Source organism: Culicoides brevitarsis, chromosome 2 (genome assembly GCF_036172545.1).
Source record: "Culicoides brevitarsis isolate CSIRO-B50_1 chromosome 2, AGI_CSIRO_Cbre_v1, whole genome shotgun sequence".
Lineage (NCBI taxonomy): Eukaryota > Metazoa > Arthropoda > Insecta > Diptera > Ceratopogonidae > Culicoides > Culicoides brevitarsis.
The window spans coordinates 33,635,858-33,660,386 of NC_087086.1; the positions used below are offsets into that span (position 1 = coordinate 33,635,858).

Below are 24,529 nucleotides of genomic sequence, written 5' to 3' on the forward strand. Positions count from 1 at the left end.
ATTTGGATTTTGTCTCATGTTTCAACCAAATATTGATTTTTTGCCTTTTTCTGTAAATTTTTGTTGAAATATTTTAAAATTTTCTAAATTTTTCATTAAAAAATGCTTTAAAAATTATTAAAAAATTATTTTTAAGAGAAAATTTCAAGAATTTCTAAAGAAAAATTGACATTTAAAATTAAAAGACAGGAAAAATATTTGAAATTTGTAACGGACTTGATGTAAACATCTGTCAAGCTGCATTTCGCGCTTCATAACTCAATCGAATTTCGTCACAAAAGGACGTGCTCCGGATTTTCAAATCAAATTTTATAAAAATTTACCATTTTTGTGTCTCATAAACATGTTTGAAGCAAGATTACCCTCAAGCGGCATCCTCAAGAAGGTCCTCGATGCCATCAAGGATTTATTGAACGAGGCTACTTTCGATTGTAATGACTCCGGAATTCAAGTAAGTCAATTTTTACACATTTTTTTTCGAAATTCCTGCTAATTTCCGTCTTTTTTTCAGTTGCAAGCCATGGACAACTCTCACGTCTCCCTCGTTTCGCTCAAATTGCGTTGCGACGGCTTCGACAAATATCGCTGCGATCGCAACCTCTCGATGGGCATGAATCTCGCGAACATGGCAAAAATCTTCAAGTGCGCCAACAACGACGACATCGTCACAATGAAGGCCCAGGACAACGCCGATACCGTCACTTTCATGTTCGAGTCGCCAAATCAGGAAAAAGTCTCGGATTACGAGATGAAATTGATGAATTTGGACCAGGAGCACTTGGGCATTCCGGAGACAGATTATTCGTGCGTCGTTCGAATGCCAGCGGCGGAATTTGCGCGTATTTGCCGTGATTTGTCGCAATTTGGGGAATCGGTGATTATTACCTGCACGAAAGAAGGCGTCAAATTTAGTGCTTCGGGCGACGCTGGATCAGCTAATGTCAAGTTGGCACAAACTTCGAGTGTGGACAAGGAAGAGGAAGCTGTCACAATTGAGATGCAAGAGCCTGTGACACTCACATTCGCCTGTCGCTACTTGAATTCCTTCACAAAAGCAACCCCATTGTCGACGCAAGTCCAGCTTTCGATGTCGGCAGATGTTCCGCTCGTCGTTGAATACCGCATTCAGGAATTGGGACACATCCGATACTATTTGGCGCCTAAAATCGAGGACGATGACAACTAAAAAATTTCACATCTGCCTTTCATTCAACAAAAAAAAAATTTTTTTTCATCCAATTCCTCAATTTTTTTTTCTTTCCTATCTTAAGCCACAATTTGTAATAAAAACCATCAAATAATAAACAATTTTTCTCATTTTTTATTCAATAATACAAAAAAATACTTAAAAAAATCAAAAATAATAAAAAAAAACTTAGGTCTCAACAATGTAATTTGGATGAACGACCAAAACGGGATCCTCTTCCGTCGTTTCGGGCGTTTCTTCGGGCGTAGCTCCCTTCAAGCCTGCCGTTCGCAGCGGAATAATGACTTGATCGTGATAAACCAAGCGATCCAGAACTTTTTCCACGAGAGTTTTCTTCTCGATGAGTTCGTCTTCGGACTCGATTGTCTCGGCGATTTGCTCCAAATACCAACCGATGATGTCGGAACGCTTCAAGCCGTCAGAATCGACTTCTTCGACCTCCATGCGGGTTTCTTCTTGACGCATATGAAGGATTATCATGTTGGAAATTGTTTTGTATTCCTCGAAGCTGAGGGTGAGTTTCTTCTTTTTGACGAGATCGTCGGTGCCGTTTGCGGGAGTGCCATTTTCTACGGTGTTGGGAGCTGTGTTTTCGTCTTGTGGCTGAAATTTGAGAAGAAATTTGATTAGTTTTTGTTGAAATTGGGTTTTGAGAGGTAAGAAAATGTGATTTTTTGGAGTTTTTGTTTTAGTTGAGATGAGAAATTTAAAAATTTTTAGGTAAAAAGTTCATTTTGGATCCAATTTTGATGAGTTGTGTTAAGAAAATTTTCAAAATTAATCAAAAAATTGAAATTTTAGGAGTTAAAAGGACAATTTCTGATGATTTTTGATCAACTGAAGGCAAGAAAATTATAAATTTCATTAAAACTTCAACTTTTAGTACTCTATAAGACCATTTTTGATCATTTTCGAAAGACATGATAAAAAAAAATTATTAAAATTAAAGCTTTTGTTACTCAAGAAGCTAAATTTTGAATAATTTGAATCAATTTTAACTTCTAGAATTCAAAAAAAAAATCTTTTTTAGAAATTTTCGATCACTTAAAGAAGAAAAATATCAAAATTTGGCCAAAAATGGCTAAAAAATTACACTTTTAGATCAACTACGGATTAAAAATAAAAAAAAAATATTCAAAAAATGAACTTTTAGTACTTGAAAAGCCAATTTTCATGACCTTGAGGTAAAAAAAATTATGAATTTCGATGAAAATTTGAATATTTTCATCATTTTATGAAATTTTTTTAAAAATTTTTGATAAGGAAATTAAAATTTTTGTTTTAAAAATGACAATTTTCAATATTTTAAGATGAGTTTTGAGTTTGAACTGGCTCAAAAATTGAAGTTTTAATTACTTAGAAGACAATTTTGAAAAATTTTTGTATGAATTTTTGCCAAAATAATTTTAAAAATTAAAATTTCATTGCTGTAAAAGTCAATTTTCCATTAACTTTAGCTAAGTTAATGCTGAAATTTGCTCAAAAAATTTTTTTTTTGACAATTACAACTCAATTTTTTCAAGTAAATTTTTTTAATTTTTTCAAAAAAATTATTTTTTGCATCTCGAAAGGTCAATTTTGATAATTTTGAAAAACTTGATGAATTTTTATTACTGAAAAAGGTAAACATTGACGAGTTCAGATCAATTTAACATGAGAAAATTCTAAAACTTTGATAGAAAACAAAATTTTTATACTCAAGATTGTAATTTTTGCTTAATTTTTCATGATTTAAGACATGAAGTATTACAAATTTATGAAAAATTGTCAATTTTTGACAAATTTAAAAATATTTTAAAAAATCGAAGGTTTAAAAATGTAAAAAATTGTCAAAAAATTACACTTTTAGCATCCTCAAGAAATTTTTTTTGAACTTTTGATCAATTTCAGAATTCAAAAATCCCAAATTCTGATCAAAAAAATGAATTTTAAGACTCAAAAAAGAAAATTTCATCTCTCTTTGAGACCAAAAACCTCAAAAATCTTTTTAAATTAAATTTTCTAAAAAAACTCACCTCATCCGTATCCATCGTCATGGCAGTTTCAATCTCATCCTCGTCATCCAAATGAATATCTGGCTGCTCCACGCGAATAATCGACTTATTTAGCAACCGATAAGCCTCCTTCACATGTTTCGGCAACACCTCCTGCGAACATTCCATCTTCGCCATTGCCTCACTCAACCGAATCATACTTTCCAGCTGCCGAACTGTGATGCGCCACGTACTTTTGCCCGCAGTCCCCGAATCACGTTGTCTCAAATGCCCGTAATTTTGTACCAACAATTCGCGACTTTCCTCACTGATGACCGGCTTAAATTGTCGCGCGAACATAATATAGCGCAAAACATCTTCCCGCGAATAAACTTGTTCAACGGTATTCTCAATGTGCGAATGGAGATCCACAATTTTCCGTGCAATCGCGTAATCGACAACTTCATTGCATTCATCGACGAGAATGAAAAAAAGATCAAAACGCGACATAATCGGAGCTGTCAACTGAATATTTTGCTGCAAGGATTTCGAGCGATCGTAACGTCCTCCGATCGGATTAGCAGCAGCGAGAATTGAAGTTCTTGCGTTAAGTGTCGCTCGAACGCCTGCTTTTGCCAAGGAGATTGTTTGTTGTTCCATCGCTTCGTGAATGGCGACTTGATCGCGCGGATCCATCTTATCAAACTCGTCAATGCAACAAATTCCGTTGTCCGCCAACATTAAAGCGCCCGCTTCGATGACAAAATCGAAACTTTCCTCATCCCGAACGACAGCTGCTGTCAAACCAGCCGCCGTTGAAGCCTTGCCCGACGTGTAAACCGCTCTCGGGGAAAAATCCGCCACTTGTTTCAAGAATTGGGACTTCGCGGTACTCGGATCGCCTACGATACAAACATTCAAATCGCCTCGAAGTGAAGTTTTTTCATGCGTTGTCTTCGCCACACCTCCAAAAAGTTGCAAAAGGATCCCCCGTTTGACTTCGTCGTTGCCATAAACCGACGGAAAGAGCGAATGTATCAAATTCGTGTACAATTTCGTGTCACGTGACATCTGATAGACACGATTCCATTCCGCATCGGTCATATGATTCTTCATATCTTCCGCCGTGACTTCGTGCATCGGTAAATCTGTGCCCCCGAAACGAGATGACGTCACCTGAACACTTGAAGCGAGAAAAGCCATCCGATAACTCAAGTCACGCACTCCGAGAGCCTTTAAACCACGCACACCTTCCGTCGAATTGTCTCCCGGCTTGTGACGCGACCCCATTTCCGCTTTGGCACCGGGCATCTGAAGACTTCCGACGTCTGGGACGACAATCAAGGTCCCCGTAAAGTCATACCGATCCCCAGCTTGAACAGTTTCGACAATTTCCGCACGTAAAATCACCTCCACGCTTCTTGGGATACATCCACGAGGCAATTCAGCTTGCGTTTCTTGAATCCTAACCTTTTGGAAGTCCACAAAAAGCGATTTATCGACATCCAACATGAAGCGTCGTCGATTCGCGCATACTGGATTGCGGCAAATTGTCGGTTGGGTGAATTTAAATTGTTGTTCGACGTCTTTTATCTCAGTTTGGCAGTCCATACAAGTGAAAGTACCAAGTACAAGCTCCGGATGAACGGGATGCGTTCTTACAACTTGCCCAGAAATACGGATTAAAGTCCCAATTTTGCTCGTTGTGAGTTCCCGGACCTTGTGACGCGTTGGAACGTCAGTAAAGGACACGTAACATTCCTTTTCCTTCTTCAAACCGGCGCGATCTTTGACAAAATTGCTCACCGCTTGACATAAAAAGGGATAAACACGGTAATATTCTTCGATAATGGTCGTTGCGAGATTCTGATTTTGGATTTCCAGGTCCTCGAAGCTGATTTCGAGTGTACTGCGATCCGGAGAGACGAGTTCGTTGGCAGCTGCGAGGTATTTTAGCTGTCCATCTTCTTTAAATCTGTTGCATTTGAGAAAAAAATTATTACGGAAATTATAAAAAATGCTTGAATCAACTCACTCTTCCAAGAAATCCTGAAATAATTTCTGGCAACGGAGCCCAATTTCATCTTTAACACGTAATTGACCGATATGAGCGTCAGCAACATCCATTTTTAACAATTTTTAACTAATTTTTTTAGAAATTCGAGGAGTTTTTATTAATTTCGTGTGGAAATGAGCTTGACAACAAAAAATACGCGGGTAAATTCAAGTTAGGGATGTAAAAAGTGCCCTTTTAAGTCACTATGGATTTCGTACAAAAGTCAGTTATGAGCCTCATTGCATCAAAATTGATGAATTAGCGGTTGGCGAGTCACAAATCCGGATCCCGACGTCAACAAAGCCACCGATTGAATTAATTTATTCAATTTTTCGTGTGAAAAGTTGCTGCGAACTTGTGGAAAATATCTCCAACGCCTAAAGTGAGTCTTAATTTAGGGTTTCGTCAAGATTTTTTTTGTTAAAATTTTTTTTCTTGCCGAAAAATTGCGAAAAATCAGTAGCGGCATCTTGCTTTCTTCCAGGAAAATTATCGATTTCCTTAAATTTTTATATTTTTTTAATTTTTCTTCATTTTTTAGCGCTTAAAATGTCTTCGAAGCGTTCGGCAGACGATTCCGGCGGAAATGCCGCAAACCAACCGCCCATAAAAAAAGTTCACTTTGAGCCGCATCTCATCGGGCCCATTTCGACGCTCGAGGAGATGGATATCAAGGTGTTACAATTCCAAAATAAAAAGTTGGCGCAACGGATTGAGCAGCGCGTTCGTTGCGAGGGCGAGTTGCGACAACGAATCGAGCAACTGGAGAAGCGTCAAACGCAAGATGATGCCGTTTTGAATGTCGTGAATCGCTATTGGAATCAACTAAATGAGGATATTCGCGTTTTGTTGCAGAGATTTGATGCGGAAACTGCCGACGAATCGGAGAACAAGAACGAAAACGAGGCAACGACGTCTTTTTTGATGCAACTTTCGACCTGGGACAAGGAAGAACTCGACGACAAACTCGCAAATCGCGTTCAAGTGTCGAAACGAGCTGTCGCGAAAATCGTTCAAGTCTTCGATCGACTCATGCAACGCAACGAAAAAATCACAAAAGCGATTCGGGGTGAAGCGGTGACCGAAGATTCGACAGAACCTGCCGAAGCTCCGCCTTTGGACGAGACTTTGCGACAAGCGCATATCGAAATTATGGCGGAAAATAAAAATTTGCAGATGCAAAATACGACGTTGCACGAAAAATATCACACAATCTCGCTAAAAATGTCAGAATTGCAAGACACACTCACGGGAAAGGAAACTGAAGTTGCTGAGCTGCGAAATCAAACCGACGATTTGCAGTATGAGCTGGAAAAAGTTCGATGCAGGAACGACAAACTCGAGAATCATCTCGCTGAAGCGATTGAAAAACTCAAGGCGATGCATCAGATGCACGGCGAAGGCAGCGGAAGCTCGTCGGGAAGTGACAAAGACGAGAAATCCAAGTCGAGTTCGAGCAAATCGGGCGGATCGTCGACAATGACGAGCGTTGCGGCGCACCAACTCGAGGAACTGCAAAAGGATTTGGAGGAATATCGGGAGCTGGCGAATAATCGGCTACAGGAATTGGATCGGTTGCATGCCCAGCATCGGGAGGCATTGAAGGAAGTGGAAAAATTGAAGATGGATGTAAGTTTTTTAAAGAGGATTTTTAACTTTTTAAGACTTTCGAACAATTTTTTAAAGAAAATTTCGGAAAATTCATGAAAATTCGTGAAAAACTATAAAAAATTTGGGAAATTAAGGAAAATTCGGATGAATTTTAATATTTGAATGTTCAAAAAAGATTCTTTTAGACTTCATAGTAACAAAAATCATAAAAATTTTAGAAAAAAAATGTGGAAATTTTGGAAAATTTGTGAAAAATTATGGAAAACTTAGACAAGACTGAAGAATTTTTAATTTTTTTTAATTGTCAAATGTTAATTTTTTTATATGAATTTTAAACCTTTAAAGATTTTTTTACGTCATTGATCGTATTTTAATTAAAAATTTTTAAGAAAATTTCGGAAAAATCGTGGAAATTCAGGAAAAAATTTAAAAATTTCGGAAAATTATAAAAAATTTCAATTTTTTAAAATATTTTTGAAAGTATTTTTAAGTCTTGTAAAAAAAAGATCAAAAAAAAAATCTAAAATAATTATGGAAATTCGGAAAAATTCATGGAAAACAGAAAATAATGAATAATTAAAAAAAAATTTTTTTTTGAAAATTTTTTAGTCAAGAAAGTCAATTTTTGATTGAAAAAATTGTGAAAAATTGTAAAAACTTTAAGCAAAATTCGGGTAATTCTAAAAAAAAAATTGTTTTAAATTTTTTTTAGCAGCTTTAGAACCAAAGAATATCATGAAATCGTTTAATTTAAAAAAAAAAAAAAATAGAAAATTTTAAAAATTTTATTTCTTTTGAAGATTTTTTTTTATATTCAAGCTATAGAGATGATGAAAATTCACAAATTGCTTTAAAAATATGAGAATTTTTTTGAAAAAAATAATTTTACTCTAATTTTTTTTATTATTTTTATAGATTCGTCAACTACCAGAGAGCGTTATCGTGGAAACAACAGAATACAAATGTCTCCAATCACAATTTTCCGTTTTGTATAACGAGTCGATGCAAATTAAGACGTTATTGGATGAAAATCGGAATCAACTACAAACCAGCAAGATGCAACATTTGCGTCAAATTGAGTTAATGGAGGTTTGTAACTCATTTTTCCTCAATTTCAACTAAATTTTTGATTAATTTTTGAAATTTTTAATTTTTAGAGCGAAGAACTAATGGCTCAAAAGCGCGTTCGCAGCGAAATGATCCAAATGGAAGACGTTCTCGCGCAAATTCGTAAGGAATACGAAATGCTCCGCATTGAATTCGAACAAAATATGGCAGCAAACGAACAAACAGCTCCCATCAACAGGGAAATGCGTCATTTAATCACCTCGCTGCAAAATCACAATGGCCAACTGAAAGGCGAAGTGTCGCGTTACAAGCGCAAATACAAGGAAGTGAGTGGCGATCACGTCAAACTACGAAAAGAACTTGACGAGGCACTTGCGAAACTCAACGAGATGCAAACAAAAGTCGAAAAAGACGCGGAAGTGAAAAAAGAAGGAGTTTCCGGCGAAAAACCCGTCAAAGAAGAAGGCGCTTGTTCGTCCGAAGAGGGAAATGTCGTCAAAGAAGAGTCTTTAACTGCCGTAAAAACCGAAGGCGAAGAAGGAGACGAAGAAATGAAGGAAGGTGATGTCAAGAAAGAATCCACGCCAGTTGCTGATGGCGCTGCAACGGCAAATGTGAAGCAAGAAACCCCCGCGACAGACGTCAAAAAGGAAGCTGACGCCAAGGAGCTGCAAAAATTGAAGGAACAAAAGGCAGCCGACTGCGAATTGGTCCGCGATCTCAAAACGCAACTCAAAAAAGCGGTAAACGATCAAAAGGAGATGAAACTCTTGCTCGACATGTACAAAGGTGTGTCGAAGGAACAACGTGACAAAGTTCAATTAATGGCGACGGAGAAGAAACTCCGCTCGGAAGTCGAAGAACTGCGAAAAGAAGTGAAAAAAGTCGCCGATTCCAAACGAGAAGACCGCAAAAAATTAGCGGATGAAGACGCGTTGCGCAAAATTAAACAGCTGGAAGAAAAAGTTTACGAACTTCAGAAACAACTGGCGACTCAAAAGCCTGCCGATGGTTCATGGCAAGGCGGATATCGACCTTTTGTCGGATCGCATGTAAGATTTTTTTGTTTTTTAAAAAGAAATTTTTCAAAAATTTTAATTTTTTGATTTTTTTTTAGGAGGAAGAAGCCCTGTTGAACGAGATGGAAGTCACAGGACAAGCTTTTGAAGACATGCAAGAACAAAATTTGCGTCTAATTCAGCAGCTGCGTGAAAAGGATGATGCTAATTTCAAACTCATGTCTGATAGGATAAAAGCCAATCAGATGCACAAGTTGCTGCGTGAGGAAAAACAAGTCCTGGAGGATCAGGTAAGATCATTTTTTAAGAATTTGTCTCTGAAAAGTCAAAATTTAAAGGGAAAAAATTGAAAAAAATTAAAAATTCTTGAAAAATGTTCGATTTGTCGATTTTTTTGAAGAAAAATTTCATGAAAAATTATTATTTTTGAAAATCATTATCAATTTTAAATTTTTTTCAATATTTTTAAAGATATTTAGGCATTTTTCGTGAAATTTTTATTTCAATATTTGAATAATTGTTCAAATTTTTGAAAATAATTTTTCAAATTATTTAAATTTATTTTTCAAATTTTTTAAATTTTTTAAATTTTTCAAATTTTTTAAATTTTTCAAATTTTTTAAATTTATTTTTCAAATTTTTTAAAATTATTTTTAAAATTTTTTAAATTAATTTTTCAAATTTTTTAAAATTATTTTTCAAATTTTTTAAAATGATTTTTTAACATTTTTTTCAAATTTTTTAAAATTATTTTTCAAATTTTTTAAAATAATTTTTCAAATTTTTTTAAATAATTTTTTTTAAATTTAATATTTAATTCAATTTAAATTTTTATTAATTTTGAATTAATTTTTATAAATTTTACATTGTTTTTATATTTAAATTAAAATTATTAATTAATTTTTTTTTTTTCAAATTATCATTTTTCATTAAATTTTTAAAATTTTCTTCAAAAAACATCAATTAATGGAACATTTTTTTCAGAATTTTTCTGAATTTTCAATAAATGAAATACAAATTCAATAAAAATTTAAATTTTTTCTAATATTTTTGTCAAAATTTTCACTTTTTAAAGGAAAAAAAGACAAAATATTTGAAATTTTATCAAAAACTTAAAAAAGATAATTAAAAAATATTTTTTTGTAGGTCACAACTCGCGACAGTCAAATCGAAGCAATGCACATCGTCTTGCGAAAACTGGAAGAAAAAGAGCGAATCCTCCAAAACACCGTCACGACAATCGAGAAGGAGCTCGTGCTGCGTCAACAAGCGATGGAAATGCACAAACGCAAGGCAATCGAATCCGCGCAATCGGCAGCCGACCTAAAACTCCATCTCGAAAAGTATCACGCGCAAATGAAGGAAGCGCAACAAGTTGTCGCCGAAAAAACCTCCTCACTCGAAGCGGAAGCCTACAAAACGAAACGCCTGCAAGAAGAACTCGCGCAATTCAAACGCAAGGCGGAACGCATGAAGAAAATCGAGATGACGGGCACGACAATTGACGAAGTGCTGCTCGAGGAAATTCGCGAATACAAGGAAACGCTCACGTGTCCCTCGTGCAAGGTGAAACGGAAAGATGCCGTGCTGTCAAAGTGCTTCCACGTCTTTTGCTACGATTGTTTGCGCACGCGATACGAGACGCGACAACGCAAATGCCCGAAATGCAATTGCGCCTTCGGGGCAAACGACTATCATCGACTGTATTTGTCCACTTAAGACGTTCGTTCCAAGTATTTCTCCTAAAATTTTTTTTTTATTTTAAATATTTTTAACCTTATGAACAATAAATGTATCCTAAAATTATTAGAATTTATCACAAAAATTTATTTTTTTCTTGAATTCGTTCGAAATTCTTCTTTGCTGCTTCAATTAACGTCAAATCTCGCATCGACAACAATTTTTTGGCTTGAAGATTTTTCGTAAAAATATCTCTTAACACGATTTTGCACTTTTTTGTGCCCATTTTCGGACTTTTTTCTTTAAATTTCAACATCAGACTTCAAAATTGTGCAAAATTCGTTCCTTTCAGCTCAAAAGTTGGAATAGAACTGCATTAAAAATCAACTTTTACTGATAAGAAATTCATTTTTCGGTTCAGAGGTCAACACTTTGCACTTGCATGAATAAATTTCTCACTTTATCAAAGAAATTTTGAAAAAATTTCTATTGTTCAACAAAAACACTATTGAAAAATCCCTGAAAGTATGCAATTTGAATTTTATTGAAATTTTTAAAAATTCTTTCATATTGTGAATGGATCAGAATTTTTAAAAAAATATTTTTTCAAGAAATTTTGCGAAATTTATCACTCGTAAAATATTTTTTTCGCTTTCAGGTCGATGCCATGTCAAATGTTGACTGAATCTGTTTCGGTTTTAAGCAAATATTTTTATCATTTTTTATCAGATGAATCATCAATTTGGTTACAGTCTCTTTAAAATGCGAAGATAACAAATTTTTTGACTGATATAAATTTTTGCAATATAAAGATCTTCGCAATTCTCAGTATTTTATCATTTTAATTGTGAATCTTTGTAAAAAATTTTAAAAAATACTTTAAAAAAGATGAATTTGATCAAAAAAATATTTTTGATTGTTATTTTTATATACGGAGCTTACGAAATTGCTTCAGATTGTATTCCAGAATGGCAACCGGTAACATTTTTTTTTCTTTTTTATTTAGAAAATGCTTAATTTTTGATATTTTTTAATTGTAGTGCACACTATCGATCGATTGTTGCAAAAAAAATTGTATTCGCATTCTCAATGGCGGAACATGCTGGCTACCTCCTCCATTTCCAGGATAAGAAATTTAATTTTTATTCAGATTTTAATGTTTTGTCTTTAATAAAATTTAAAAAATTTTGAGTTCAACTTAAAAAAAATATATACATTAATTACATAATAAAAATAATAATTAAAAGAAAAATTTGAAAAAAAATATATAAATGGGGTAAATATATTTTCTTTAAAATTAATTTTTTACTTAAATTTAAGTAAATATCCTTATGCATTTATTTTTTTTATATTTTTAATATTTAATATTTTTGTATAATATTTTTTTAATATTATATTATATTTTAATATATAATTATTTTTAATATTTAAATTCTGGAACTGTTATTTATTTATTTTTTTTAAGTTCTGCCGATGAGTAACTATCTGAGAAAAAAACAACAATAAACAAATGTTTAATTAAAATTATTAAATAAAAAATTGAAAAAAAAATATTGTATTTAATTAAAATAAAAATATTTTTTAAAGTTTTTTTTCACTAAAATTTGAAAATATTCTTAAAAGTATGAATTTGAATTTTTTTTTAATATATTTTCATATTTTTTAATGAATTTTCAAAAAAATATTATTTCCATAATTTTTAAATGAAATAAGTCATCAAATATTTTTTTCGCTCACAGGTCGATGCCTTTTCAAACATTTACAGATTCTGTTTCAGAGCAAATATTTTTGTCAATTTTGTTATTTATTTTTTTTTTATTAAAAAACAAAGGTTCAGTCGATGAGTAATCTGAAAAATCCATCAATACAATAAAATATTTTTTTCAATATAAAAGCCTTCGCGGTTTTAAATTTTATATCAGTTATCATTGTGAAACCTAAATAAATAATAATAATTAAAAGAAAAAATGAATTTCTTAAAAAACATAATTTTGATCTTTATTTTCATTTACGGAGTTGCTTCAGATTGCATTCCTACATGGCACTCGGTAAGATTTTAAATTTTTGCATATTTTTTATTAATTATTTTATTATTTTTATCGTTTTTAGTGCACAAATTCTGAACATTGTTGTACACAAATTTGCAGTAATTTTATGAAACGTTGCTTGCCTCCATTCAACCCCGATGATTCAAAATGGACTCGTTGATTCTCTTATTATTAAAAAAAAAATATATTTCAAGAAAAAATAAATTTTATTTAAAATTTAAGTAAAAAAATTTATGATTAGAAAATTTCTCAAACTATAAAATTTATTAAAATAAAAATCTTAAAAAAATAATAAAATAATAAAAAATATTTTTTTTTTAAATTATATTATGTTTTCTTATTTTTTTTTTCAAATTTGTAAATATTCGTAAAAATATGAAATTTGCTTTTTTTTTAATTTTTTAATAATTTGCATAGATTTAGGTACGAAAAAATTTTTTTTTGTGAAATCATTCGTCAAATAATGTCTTCGCTTATAGGTCGATGCCATATCAAACATTTAAAAATTCTGTTTCAAAACAAATATTTTTGTCAATTTTTTTTTATTTATTTTTTATTAAAAAACAAAAGTTCAGTCGATGAGTAATTAATTATCTGAAAAAAAAATCAACAATATATTTTTTTTTGCAATATAAGTCTTCGCAGTTTTCAGTATTTTATCAGTTTTCATGGTAAATTCGTAAAAAAAATAACTAAGAAAAAAGAAAAAACGATGAATATCTTAAAAAATATTTTTTTGATTTTCATTTTTATCTACGGAGTTGCTTCAGAATGCCTTCGTGATTTTCAGGCGGTAAGATTTCAGAACATTTTTTCTTATTTTTAATTTTTTTTGTCGTTTACAGTGCAACCAAGACGAGGATTGTTGTAATAAAAAATGTGTTGATCTTCAGCTAAACAAACTATGCCTGAAATTTCCTCCATCCATTCCCGATGACTCCAAATGGACTCGTTGATTCTCTTATCTTTAAAAAGAAATTCTAAATAAAAATTTAAAAAAAATTATATTTTATTTTTAAAATATTTTTTTTTATTTTAAAAATGTTATTTTCATTCAATTTTTTTTATTATTTTGTTAAAGCTAAGAAAAAAAGTTTTTTTTATAAAACTATTCATTAAATGATTTTTCGCTCTTAGTTCGATGCCTTATCAAACATTTGCAGATTCTGTTTCAGAGCAAATAATTTTGTCGAATTTAATTATTTATTTTTTTTATTAAGAAACAAAAATACATTTATTAATTTATCGGGTTTTTTTTATCAGTAATTTATCTGAAAAAAATTTTTTTTGCAATATAAAAGCTCTTGAAGTTTTCAGTATTTTATCAGTTTTCATTGTAAATTCGAAAAAAAAATAACTAAGAGAAAAGAAAAAACGATGAATATCTTAAAAAATATTTTTTTGATTTTTATTTTTATCTACGGAGTTGCTTCAGAATGCCTTCGTGATTTTCAGCCGGTAAGATTTCAGAACCTTTTTTTCTTTTTTTAATTTTTTTTGACGTTTACAGTGCCACAAAGACGAGGATTGTTGTAATAAAAGTTGTTTTACTGTATTTGGTCAGCTTGCTTCAATATGCTTTCGCTTTGCTTGAAATTTTCATCCTTCCTCGATGATTTCAAATGGACTCATTGATTCTCTTAATTTTGAAAAAAAAAATAAATTTCAAGGAAAAATAAATTTTAATTTAATTTAAAATTTTGAATTCATAATTAAAATGTCTTAAATAAAATTAAAAATATTTTTTTTAAAAAAAACTTTTTTTTCACTTATATTTAAAAAGATCCCTAAAATATGCGATTTGATAAATACTTTTTTTAAAAATTTTTTATTGTGCATGGATCTATTTTTTCAAAATTTTTTAGTGAAATCATTCGTCAAATATTTTTTTTCGCGTTCAGGTCGATATCTTTTCAAACATTTACAAATTCTGTTTCAGAACAAATATTTTTGTCGATTTTTTTTTATTTATTTTTTTTATTAAGAAACAAAAATACATTTATTAATTTATCGGGTTTTTTTATAAGTAATTTCTCTGAAAATTTTTTTTTTTTGCAATATAAAAGTTCTTGAAGTTTTCAGATTTTTATCAGTTATCATTGTGAAATCATAAAAAAATAACAACTAAGAGAAAAGATAAAAAAAAAGATGAATTTCTTATTTAAAATACTTTTGATCTTCATTTGTATTTATGGCATTTATGGAGTTGCTTCAGATTGCCTTCCTGAATTCTCTCCGGTAAGACTTCAAAACTTTTTGTCTGTTTTTCATTTTTTTCTTTTTCTATCGTTTACAGTGCTCAGAAGACGACGAATGTTGTAATAAAAGTTGTTTTGACTTTGACGGGATTGTTGCAATGTGCTATCGTTTTGATTTTTCATTCTCAAATGAGGACCATTCTCTTAATTAGTTGATTCTCTTAATTTTGAAAAAAAAAAAAAATTTTTGAGAAAAAAAATAAATTTTATTTAAAAATTCAAGTAAAATAATCGAAAGTTTATAATTGTAAAATTTTTCAAGCCATAAAATTTAAAAAAATAACCAATTTTTATTAAAAATAAAAAAAAATAATAAAAAATATTTTTTCTACAAAAATATTATAAATATGTTTTCTTTAAAAGTTTTTTTTTCAATTTTTTAAATATGTTTAAAATATGAAATTGGCTATTTTTTAAAATTTTGCATGGATCTGAAGTTACAAAAATTATTTTATAAAAAATTTTTAGTGAAATCATTAATCAAATATTTTTTTCGATCTTAGGTCGATGCCATTACAAACATTTACAAATTCTGTTTCAGAGTAAATATTTTTGTCGAATTCAATTTTTTATTTATTTTTTATTAAAAAACAAAAATCGATGAGTAATTTGTCTGAAAAAATTAACAAAGAAAAAAATAATTTTTTGCAATATAAAAGCCCTCGAAGTTTTCAGTTTTTATCAGTTATCATTGTGAATTCTTGAAAAAAATAATAAAATAATTAATAAGAAAAGATGAATTTCTTATTCAAAATACTTTTGATCTCCGTTTTTATTTACGGAGTTGCTTCACAGTGCGTTCCTCCATTAGGATCGGTAAGGTTTTTGAAATTTTTCGTATTTTTTTTAATTTTTTTTTATCTTTCAAAGTGCAAGGAAACAGCCAATTGTTGTATAGGTATATGTATTCAGTCTATTAAAATATGCATCAATATCAACCCCATTGTTCCAAATGGACTCACTGAACCTCCAAATACTGAATAAAAGAATCAAGGAACATGAAATTTTATTCAAAAATTTCTTAAACGATAAAATTTCAAAAATAACCTTCAAATAATTCACGAAATTTAATTTGCCGTTAATTCAGCCTTAAGCTAAAATAATTGTGAAATATTAAAAAATTCTTTGATTTCAATAAAGCAAAAAAAAAACAAACCACAATTTTATGTGTCGTCGTTTTGTTGACATTGCAATAAACAAAAAAATTCCCTCAAGACATTCCACAAAACTCTTTCACGTCTCCTTCGTTGTTCAAAGGAACCACGTATGAATAAATTAGAAGCGTAAACAGAGAAAAAAATCTCTTTCTCTGTGCTGGAATTTCTCTTTTCTTACCGCATTTTCAGAAAAAAATGTTTAAAGTGTCTGTCTGTAAAAATTTATTTAAAAAAAAATAAAATAATTAATTAAAGTCAATTTTATTAAAAAAAAAAATAATCAAAAATAGGTAGGTATAAAGAAAAACTAAAAAAGTATAAAAAATTAAATAAATAATAAATTAAGAAAATTGATAAAAAGTGAAAAATAATTAAGGCAAGTGCAATTTCAAAAAATGTTTCACATTATTTTGGACCTCAAAAAGTAAGGAGGTGGGAGTAATGAATAATGATAATGAAAAACAATAATATCAATGATTTTTGCATCTTTTTCACCATATTTAAAAAGTTATAATATTCAATCGTATGATTTATAGACATTTTAGGTCTTTTATTTTAACAATTGGACCATTTTCGAAACAAAAAAAAAAATTAAAAATTTTTAAAAAAATTTCTAACGATTTTTTTGAAATTATAAATTTTTTGGCAAATTCCAAATTATAAATTTTTTTCTGTGAAAATTAATCTGACCTTTGAAAAACTGCAAAATAACAAAATTTATAGATTTCAACCAATTTTTGATGATTTTTAGTCATTTTTCGTATGTTTTGAAGGTAAAAATATTTCAAAACCATTATCATTATTCTATTATTCCCTCCTTGGATTTTCGGAAAAAATTAGGTGGGTGGACATGTGAAACATTTTTTAAAATTGTACTTGCCTAATATAAAAATAAAAAATAATAAAAAAAAAAATTGAAAAAATTTTTTCCATCAAAAAAAATTAAATTTAAAATTTTTCAAAAAATAAAAAAAAATAATTTACTTAAAAAAAATAATTAAAAAAAATGAAAACTAGGTAATAATTAATTTTAATCTAAAAAAAATATTTAATATAATTAATTATAAAAATATATTTTTTTAATTAAATAAAAAAAAATCTAAATGTGCTCAAATCCTTCATTTCACGTAAGAATCTCTATTTTTCGGCAAAACTCTCGTTCAGATCGTTTCAAATCGATAACACGCCACGATGCGCATGTCCGTCGACCTGTTGCCAAAGGAAGAGAAAGGAAGCTGAGTTCGTTCGTTTTGTTTATACAACTCTCCTTAACAGTCTCGCAAATGGGTTAAAAATAAATTTAAAGAACAAGATTTTATTCTAAAAATAAATTCTTCTCACAGAACGACGCGACGCCTCAACTTGAAATTTTATCCTAAAAAAATAATAAAAAAAAATTAAAAAATCCTGAAAAGAAAAACAAAAAAAAATTTTTTAATAAAAATCACTTAAAAAAAAGGTAAATGCACTTGTAATTAAATTAAATTCAATTGTCCAGCTGATAAACATTCGTCACGAACCAACGACAACAAGGATAAAATTGGGATACACGAAATAATTTATTTGTGACACACAAACACGAGAGCGAGCGTGCGAGAGAGAGAAAAACAAAAATTTTCGCACATGACACGAATACTGATAAGAGGAAAAATCGCGTGAAGACGTCATTGTTCCGTTCCCGAACATCATCGTCGTCTCTCCTGTTAGTCGAAACTGAACTCTTGTTGTGTGTTGACGAGAAAAAGGACATTTTAAGACATTTTTGGATGAAAATAAAAATTTTCTTCCACAAAAAATTTGAGAAAATCACAAAAAATTGCGAGAAAACTACTCAAAATCGGTTGTGAAATCCAAAAAATTCATTTTTAACGCAAAAAATTAAAGAAAAACTAAAAAATTAAGAAAAAAATTTTTTTTCGGGAATAAACAATCGTCATCAAATATTTTCTGAAACACAAAACGACAAAAGAAACATCACAAAAGTAAAAAGACAGACATGTAATCAATCATTTTAGTGCGAAAAACAAGAAAATAAAACGTGGAGACGTCTGGTAAGTTCTAAAAATTTCCTCTCTTTTCACCTCAACAAAGCACGAAAATCTCAACGAACGAGAAAAAAAAAATAAATAAAAGAAAAAACGTGAAAGGAAAGTGAAAAAGATGCTTAATTTTTAAAGAAAATTGCGAAATAATTGAATAAGTGTTTGCTTGTTGATTTGACGTATGAGCATACCGCCTCTTTTCGAGATAAAACGATGCGGAATAATCAATGAAAGGAAAAACTTTTGCATAAATGATGAAAATGTAGCAAAAATATGTGCCGTGCGAGGTGAAAGGGTGATAAGAGATAAAATTTATCTCATCTCTCGTACGAAGAAAGAAAAGGAAGAAGTTCGTTCAACTTAAATTTTTCAATAGGATCTTTTTTGAAGAAGACACGGAACAAAGAAAACGACTTTTACGTGTCTGTCTGAAAAATGAAATTTATTTTATTTTTTTTTAAAGAAAAAGATGTAATTGCGTCGTTATAACTTGAATTTATGTCCTTTTAAAATGATTAATTGAGGTAGATAAGTGGTTTTAAAATGTTTTACTTTGCTGGCAGAGAAGGAGATTTTATCGAATGTAACGTCTGTTTTTGGCATGATATGAAATTTTGTTGTTGCCAGGACAGGAAAAGTTGATAAAAGTTGACTAAAAAGTTTTTTTTAATTACTTTATGGATTTTTAAAATGAGTTTTTGAGCTTTTAAATTGACCTTTTAGCTTAATGAAATGACTTCAGACCAACAAAACCGAGTTTTGAATTTTTAAATTTTAAAAGCTTTGATTTTTTTTAAATTTTACTTTAATGAGCAAGAGCTAACTTTTCAGCTCTTCGATTTTTCTTACAAAATCAACTAATTTTGTGGCCTAAAACTTCAAATTTGATCAGAATCATCATAGAACTTTGTATAAATTGAAAACTGATCAAAAATATCCAATTTTGGTTTCGTTAGACAAGAGCTAACTTTTCAGCTCCTTGAATTTTTGATCTTAAGCCTCAAACCGTAAATTGATCAATTTTTCCGTGATACTATGTCAAAAGTAAAAACTGACTTGAAAAACTTTCAATTTTGCTTCAAATAATCAAAAACTAACTTTTCAGCTCTTTAATTTTATTAAATAAAATCTAATATTTTTGAGGTCTAAAACTCACAATTTGATCAATTTTATCAATTGACTTTATTAAACTAAAAACTGACATAAAACTATCGTGTTTTGATTCAATTGAAAAAGAGCTAACTTTTCAGCTCCTTGATTTTTAGGCTAAAATAAATCAGTTTTGTGGGCTAAAGCTTCCAATTTGATTGGAATTGTCATAAAACTGTGTTAAAATTGAAAACTAATACAAAATTTTTCATTTTGAACAAGAGCTAACTTTTCAGCTCTTTAATTTTTGATCTAAAGCTAAAATTTATCAGCTTTGTGGCCTAAAGCTGAAATTTTTCAAAATTTTGTGTTCAAAGTGAAAACTAACTTGAAACACTTTCAATTTCGCTTCATTTAACGCAAACCTAACTTTTTAGCTCTTTGATTTTTAGACAAAAACCTAAAAAGAATCTGGCCTAAAATTCAAATTTCGTTCGATTCGATCCTTGAACTTTATTAAAATTTGAAAACTAACTGGAAAAATTTCCTAAGTAAATTCCTTAATTTTAATTCAAAAACTTTAAATCTAAATTGTCTGACAAAATATATAATTAAAGAATAATTTTAGCTTTTTAAATATTTATTAAGAAGATGAGATATAAGCCAAAAAATTCATCATTTCACGAATCAGACAAACACGAAAAATCAACAAACCGTCAATAATTCATCTCTGAATAAATTTACAGTACACCGCAAAAATACTGCAATCGCATATAAGCCACTTAACACAAGTCTTTCATAATTGATACTTGTTGTCTGCCGCGTACATTTCAAATCTCATTCGTTTTCTTGACACATATCTCGCTTGTGTTTTCATACATTTTTCCCCTTTCATGTTTCAGGTCGAGTAAAAAAGTAAACAAAAAACGCAAAAAAAAGAAGAAAAATGATTACGTCAGACGCGTGGAAAACAATTGAATAGAGAGGATATAATGATGCTAATCACAAGAACGGCACCAAGCATTGTTGTTGTTGTTGTAGCGTCGTTGGCGCAACCGAGAAAATCGTCAGAAATAAATCAAGCGGAGGATTAAGGTTTTCTCACCCATAAAAGTAAGAAATAAAAACGAAAAAGGTCGTGTCGTAAAAACGAAAGAAAGAAAAAAGTAGAAAAGACGGATTAAAAGAATTTCGTGGAAAATGCCGGTAAGGAGACCCGCAAAATTGACGCATTCGCGTCGCGGAGAATCGCTTGGGCCGATAAGGAAAGCAGATCCAACGAGGTGAGTTTATTTTGGGTTTTAGCGTATTTTTAGGAAAAAAATAAGTTTTATTCAAAAAGAGATAAGAAAAAACTTTGTTCAAAACTTTCAAAATGTGCATAGGGAATTTTTAGAATGTGCATTGGGTCAAAAATTCAAAATGTGCTTTGGGGAGAGAATTTAAAACTTGCAATAAGGCACAATTTTTAAATGTTTTATAAAATACAAACTGAACAAAATTTTGAAAGAAATTTTTAAAATGTGACTTAGGTCAAAACATTTAAAATATGCAATGGGACAAAAATCTTAAATGTGCAGTAGGGTAAAAATTCAAATGGGGCTCAGTTTAAATATAAACAATTGGAATAAATTTAAAGTTTAATTTAGGGCAAAAAGTTAAAAATGTGCATTGGGACATTTTCAGAATGTTAACTGGGTTAAAATTTTAAAATGTGATTTGGGTCAAAAATTTGAAATGTGCAATAGGGTAAATTTTTTTAATGAATTCTATAGAGAAATTTAAACAAATTGCTTTGAGAATTTTTAGAATGTATATTGGGTAAAAATTATAAAATATACAATAGGGTAAAGTTCTAAAATATGCATTAGGCTGAAATTCTTATAAAATTTTTAAATTTTTTTAAAAAGAAATTTCAAAATATGTAATGAGATGAAAATTCAAGTAAAATTTTATGAGGGAAATTCATGTGAAAAAATGTGAACTGGGACAAAAATTCAAAATTTGGAATAGGGCAAAATTTTAAAATATGCATTGGGGTAAAATTTAAATATTTTTTTTTACAAGAAATTTTTTAATTTTTCAATAGAATGAAAATTTAAGTAAAATTTAAAGAGAAAAATTTAAGAAATATTGCATTGGGAAATTTCAAAATGTGAACTGGGTAAAGTCACGTGGTTACAAAAATTAAAATGCAACGTCGTTCTCTCAAAAACTTTCTAACAAAAGACGAAAACTCACAAAAAAATGTTCGAGGTAGGCGGAAATTCTCTCGTTTATTTACTTTTTCAAAACTCACCTGTGCGGTTTTGACGTCACGCATCGAAACAACGCGTTGAAATATTTATGAAGTATTTTATGATTTGTTTCTGTTTCGACAGAGAAATTTTCCACATTTCTGCTTTTTTAGTTATCGAAAATGGTCCATTCCGAGAACATCATCATTAATCTTAATCCGTTTTAATTCTCTCTCTTTTATTCTTGCAGCGGAGCGACCTTCAACGTTCAAGTTGTCAAAGGAAAGATGAGTGGCAAATGTTTGGTTCATGCGTGTCGTGCCCTAACCATCGGAGTAAGTCTTTCCCATCAGAAAAAACAAAAAAAATCAAAAAATTAACATTTAAAAATTTTTTTTAGCTAACCCTGATGTTCATTGGAGCAGCAATGGCTACAGTTGGCTACTACACGAACACCCATGCCCACGAATTGCGTGCGAACGGAACTGTGACGCAATTTCGGTTCAAAAACGAGAACCGCGGCTTGCATTTGAACAATTTGTCGTATTTGGGACCCATTATTATGGGCGTCGGAGGATTTATTGTGGTAGCGGCGTGTGTAATAACTTTCGAAATGCGGGATTCAGCGGCAAAAGTCATGCCCGCGAGACTTGTTGTTGGAGGACAGAACAGTAAAAATGGCACGAGACCCGTGAATCGAGGGAGAAGTGAGTTTTTTTGAACAAAAAATGACAAAATTTGATAAAATTCGTTGTAGGTATGACCAAAGCTCAATGGGAACAGCAACTTGGCGTGTTCAGGACTTCGCCAGCAGAGGCTTTGGCAGAGAGAAGAGCAACTACGGCAGCTTTAGTGCACTTTTCGAAGACTTTTGGGTGAGAATTTTTGATTTCCGCCAAGGATTTGGTGTCTCAGTGTTGTTTATGGAATGTTTGGAATGCCTCCCGAAAGCCTTTTTGTGTGTTTTTATCATTTTTTATACCTCTTAATGTCTGTAACTGTCAAATTTAGGGAGCTCGTGCGTTTTGGAGCTTCTCACTGAGGTAAAGTATGACAGACAAAGTCATGATTTTTAGTTTTTCCTCACTTTTCATGACTTTTAGCATAATTTCTGTCGTAGTTCTGTCTGCTTTTCCATTTTTTTCCTAAAATTTTCGCATGATTTGATCCGTTTGATGCAATTTCACGATATTTTTTACAGAAATTTGCACTTTTTGTGTGATCCTAATGACAATTTCCACATTTTCTTTTGTTTTTCTCCCCCCGACACTGGATGCTGTACAAAAAACGAACCATTTAGCTCCCCAAAACCCGTGCCAATGCGCCGCATGTCCAAAAGCGATTCAGTTCCTAACATATTCCAAGCTGTTCCTAGCGAGCATTCACGCGAACATTCGCCCATCGTGGAGCACTGCATGGCGGAATATCTCGCGGAGAAGCGTCACAGTCGGCAGCGACGTCGTTCGAGGCCCAGCAACAGTTTGGTGCAACGCAGCACGCGCGACAACTTCCTCCATCCGTCGACGATGATGCAAATGCACAAAGCGGCAATCTCCTTTGACGAGTCTGGCGTCATGTTCGGGCGAAAAGACAGCGATATCACGTGTTCGCCGCAAGGCAGTGTCAAATTTGATCTCACGCCGCTCGTAATTAACGATCAAGAAGTTTACCGGAGTTCGAGACCGAAGCCGCGACGAAGTGACACTGCAAAACGTCACGTACTTTCGCGCCAAAAACCAATCGAAGACGAGTTGACGGGCGTTCACAAGTATCACGGGCAACGAAGACGCAGCTCAGCGTTGAGTGACTCGCCATCGCATCGCAGAACACGCGTAGCTGGCGTGCATCGTCAACACAGCAGCGAATCCCGTGTCAGTGCAGACCCTTCGCCATCGCCCGAACAAAAATTCCGCAGTCAAATCTCCGTTTGCTCGGAACCGCCGCCAATTCTTTCCTGTCAATCGAGTATTGACCCAGTTTTGCCCGAAGAAACGATCCTGGATGTCCCCAAAGTCGTCGCACCGGAAGAAGAAAAGAAAACTCCCTCGAAAAAACTTCATCGAAGCAGCTCCACAAAAAGTTACAAGGAAAAAAAGAAACTCGAAGCACGTAAAAACAATGAAATCGCGCGTCTTTTCGCCATTCAGGCACTCAAACAACGTCTCGAGAACGAACACGATATCGAAGTCATCAGTGAACGCCGCCAAAAATTCGTTCCTGAAGCGGAAACAGAAGTTTTTAGTAATTCAGAGTCGGTAACAGTCGAAACTTGCATCGAAAACAAGAAAACCGCGACGGAAACAGTTATCAACATTCCAACAGACGAAAACGAAACAGAGAAAGAAGTGATCAAATAATAGCCACGTGGTCAATTTTGAGGTTAGAATCGAATAATTTTACAAAACTTCATGAAAAATCTGAAAAAAAAGTCTGAAGACGATAAATTTCGATAAAAAATCGCAGTTTTTACAGAAAAAAGTAAAAAATAAAGATTAGAAAATGTTTAAAATATTGAAAAGTAGAGGAAGAAGTCACGTGGTGAGTGATTCTTGGACTGATTTTCTGCTCAATTTCCTCTTTAGTCCCTGAAACTTGTGAGAAATAATCAAATAACAGCCCCATCTTTGCTGCGAACCCTCTCAGGAATTTATTCTCTACAAAGAACTATTTAGATTTTTCAATCACTCCCACGGTTGACTAACGTTTAATGAAGAAAATAATAAAATAATTGTTACTAAAAGTTAGTATATCTGAATAAATAGGTGTGTTAACTATTTTAAAAAAAAAGTTGAAAAAAATTTTTCAAAGGATTTTTCCTTGTGTGATCTTTGCCTATTGAAATCCATTCGAAATTGATAAAATTTTATTTTTTACTAATTTTTTTATTTTTAATTTTTTTTTTCAAAAATTACTAAATTTTTAATAAAAATTTCAAATTTTTAATAATTTTTGAGAAAATTTTTAAAAATTAAAAAAAAAAATAGTAAAAAAAAATTTTTTGTCAAATTTCTGATGGATGGGCCTCTCAATAAAATACTGAATGTGACCAAAAAAATCTTTAAAAGAAACTTGTTACATCTTGAA

General features: G+C 31.3%; 4 protein-coding genes across 4 annotated transcripts; 3 read left to right on the plus strand and 1 right to left on the minus strand.

Annotated features, from left to right (window-relative positions):
- The first annotated feature begins 247 nt into the window (after window positions 1–247).
- Window positions 248–1,308, plus strand: LOC134832684 (proliferating cell nuclear antigen). Its single transcript, XM_063846794.1, has 2 exons — window positions 248–451; window positions 512–1,308. Exons 1-2 carry the CDS (start codon window positions 344–346, stop codon window positions 1,184–1,186), a joined length of 783 nt encoding a protein of 260 aa, XP_063702864.1. The 5' UTR covers window positions 248–343; the 3' UTR covers window positions 1,187–1,308.
- LOC134832683 (DNA replication licensing factor Mcm6) lies at window positions 1,299–5,370 on the minus strand. Its single transcript, XM_063846793.1, has 3 exons — window positions 5,216–5,370; window positions 3,223–5,155; window positions 1,299–1,810 (listed from the first exon to the last, which is right to left on the minus strand). Exons 1-3 carry the CDS (start codon window positions 5,305–5,307, stop codon window positions 1,376–1,378), a joined length of 2,460 nt encoding a protein of 819 aa, XP_063702863.1. The 5' UTR covers window positions 5,308–5,370; the 3' UTR covers window positions 1,299–1,375.
- Window positions 5,371–5,505: 135 nt separating this feature from the next.
- LOC134829332 (E3 ubiquitin-protein ligase Bre1) lies at window positions 5,506–10,822 on the plus strand. The gene is made up of 6 exons (XM_063842369.1): window positions 5,506–5,618; window positions 5,778–6,865; window positions 7,763–7,936; window positions 8,005–8,967; window positions 9,033–9,224; window positions 10,081–10,822. The coding sequence occupies exons 2-6, from the start codon at window positions 5,786–5,788 to the stop codon at window positions 10,651–10,653; spliced, it is 2,982 nt and encodes a 993-aa protein (XP_063698439.1). The 5' UTR covers window positions 5,506–5,618; window positions 5,778–5,785; the 3' UTR covers window positions 10,654–10,822.
- Window positions 10,823–20,408: 9,586 nt separating this feature from the next.
- On the plus strand, window positions 20,409–23,858 carry LOC134828991 (uncharacterized). The gene is made up of 5 exons (XM_063841983.1): window positions 20,409–20,491; window positions 21,696–21,780; window positions 21,846–22,152; window positions 22,203–22,320; window positions 22,746–23,858. The coding sequence occupies exons 1-5, from the start codon at window positions 20,409–20,411 to the stop codon at window positions 23,800–23,802; spliced, it is 1,650 nt and encodes a 549-aa protein (XP_063698053.1). The 3' UTR covers window positions 23,803–23,858.
- Window positions 23,859–24,529: the final 671 nt, after the last annotated feature.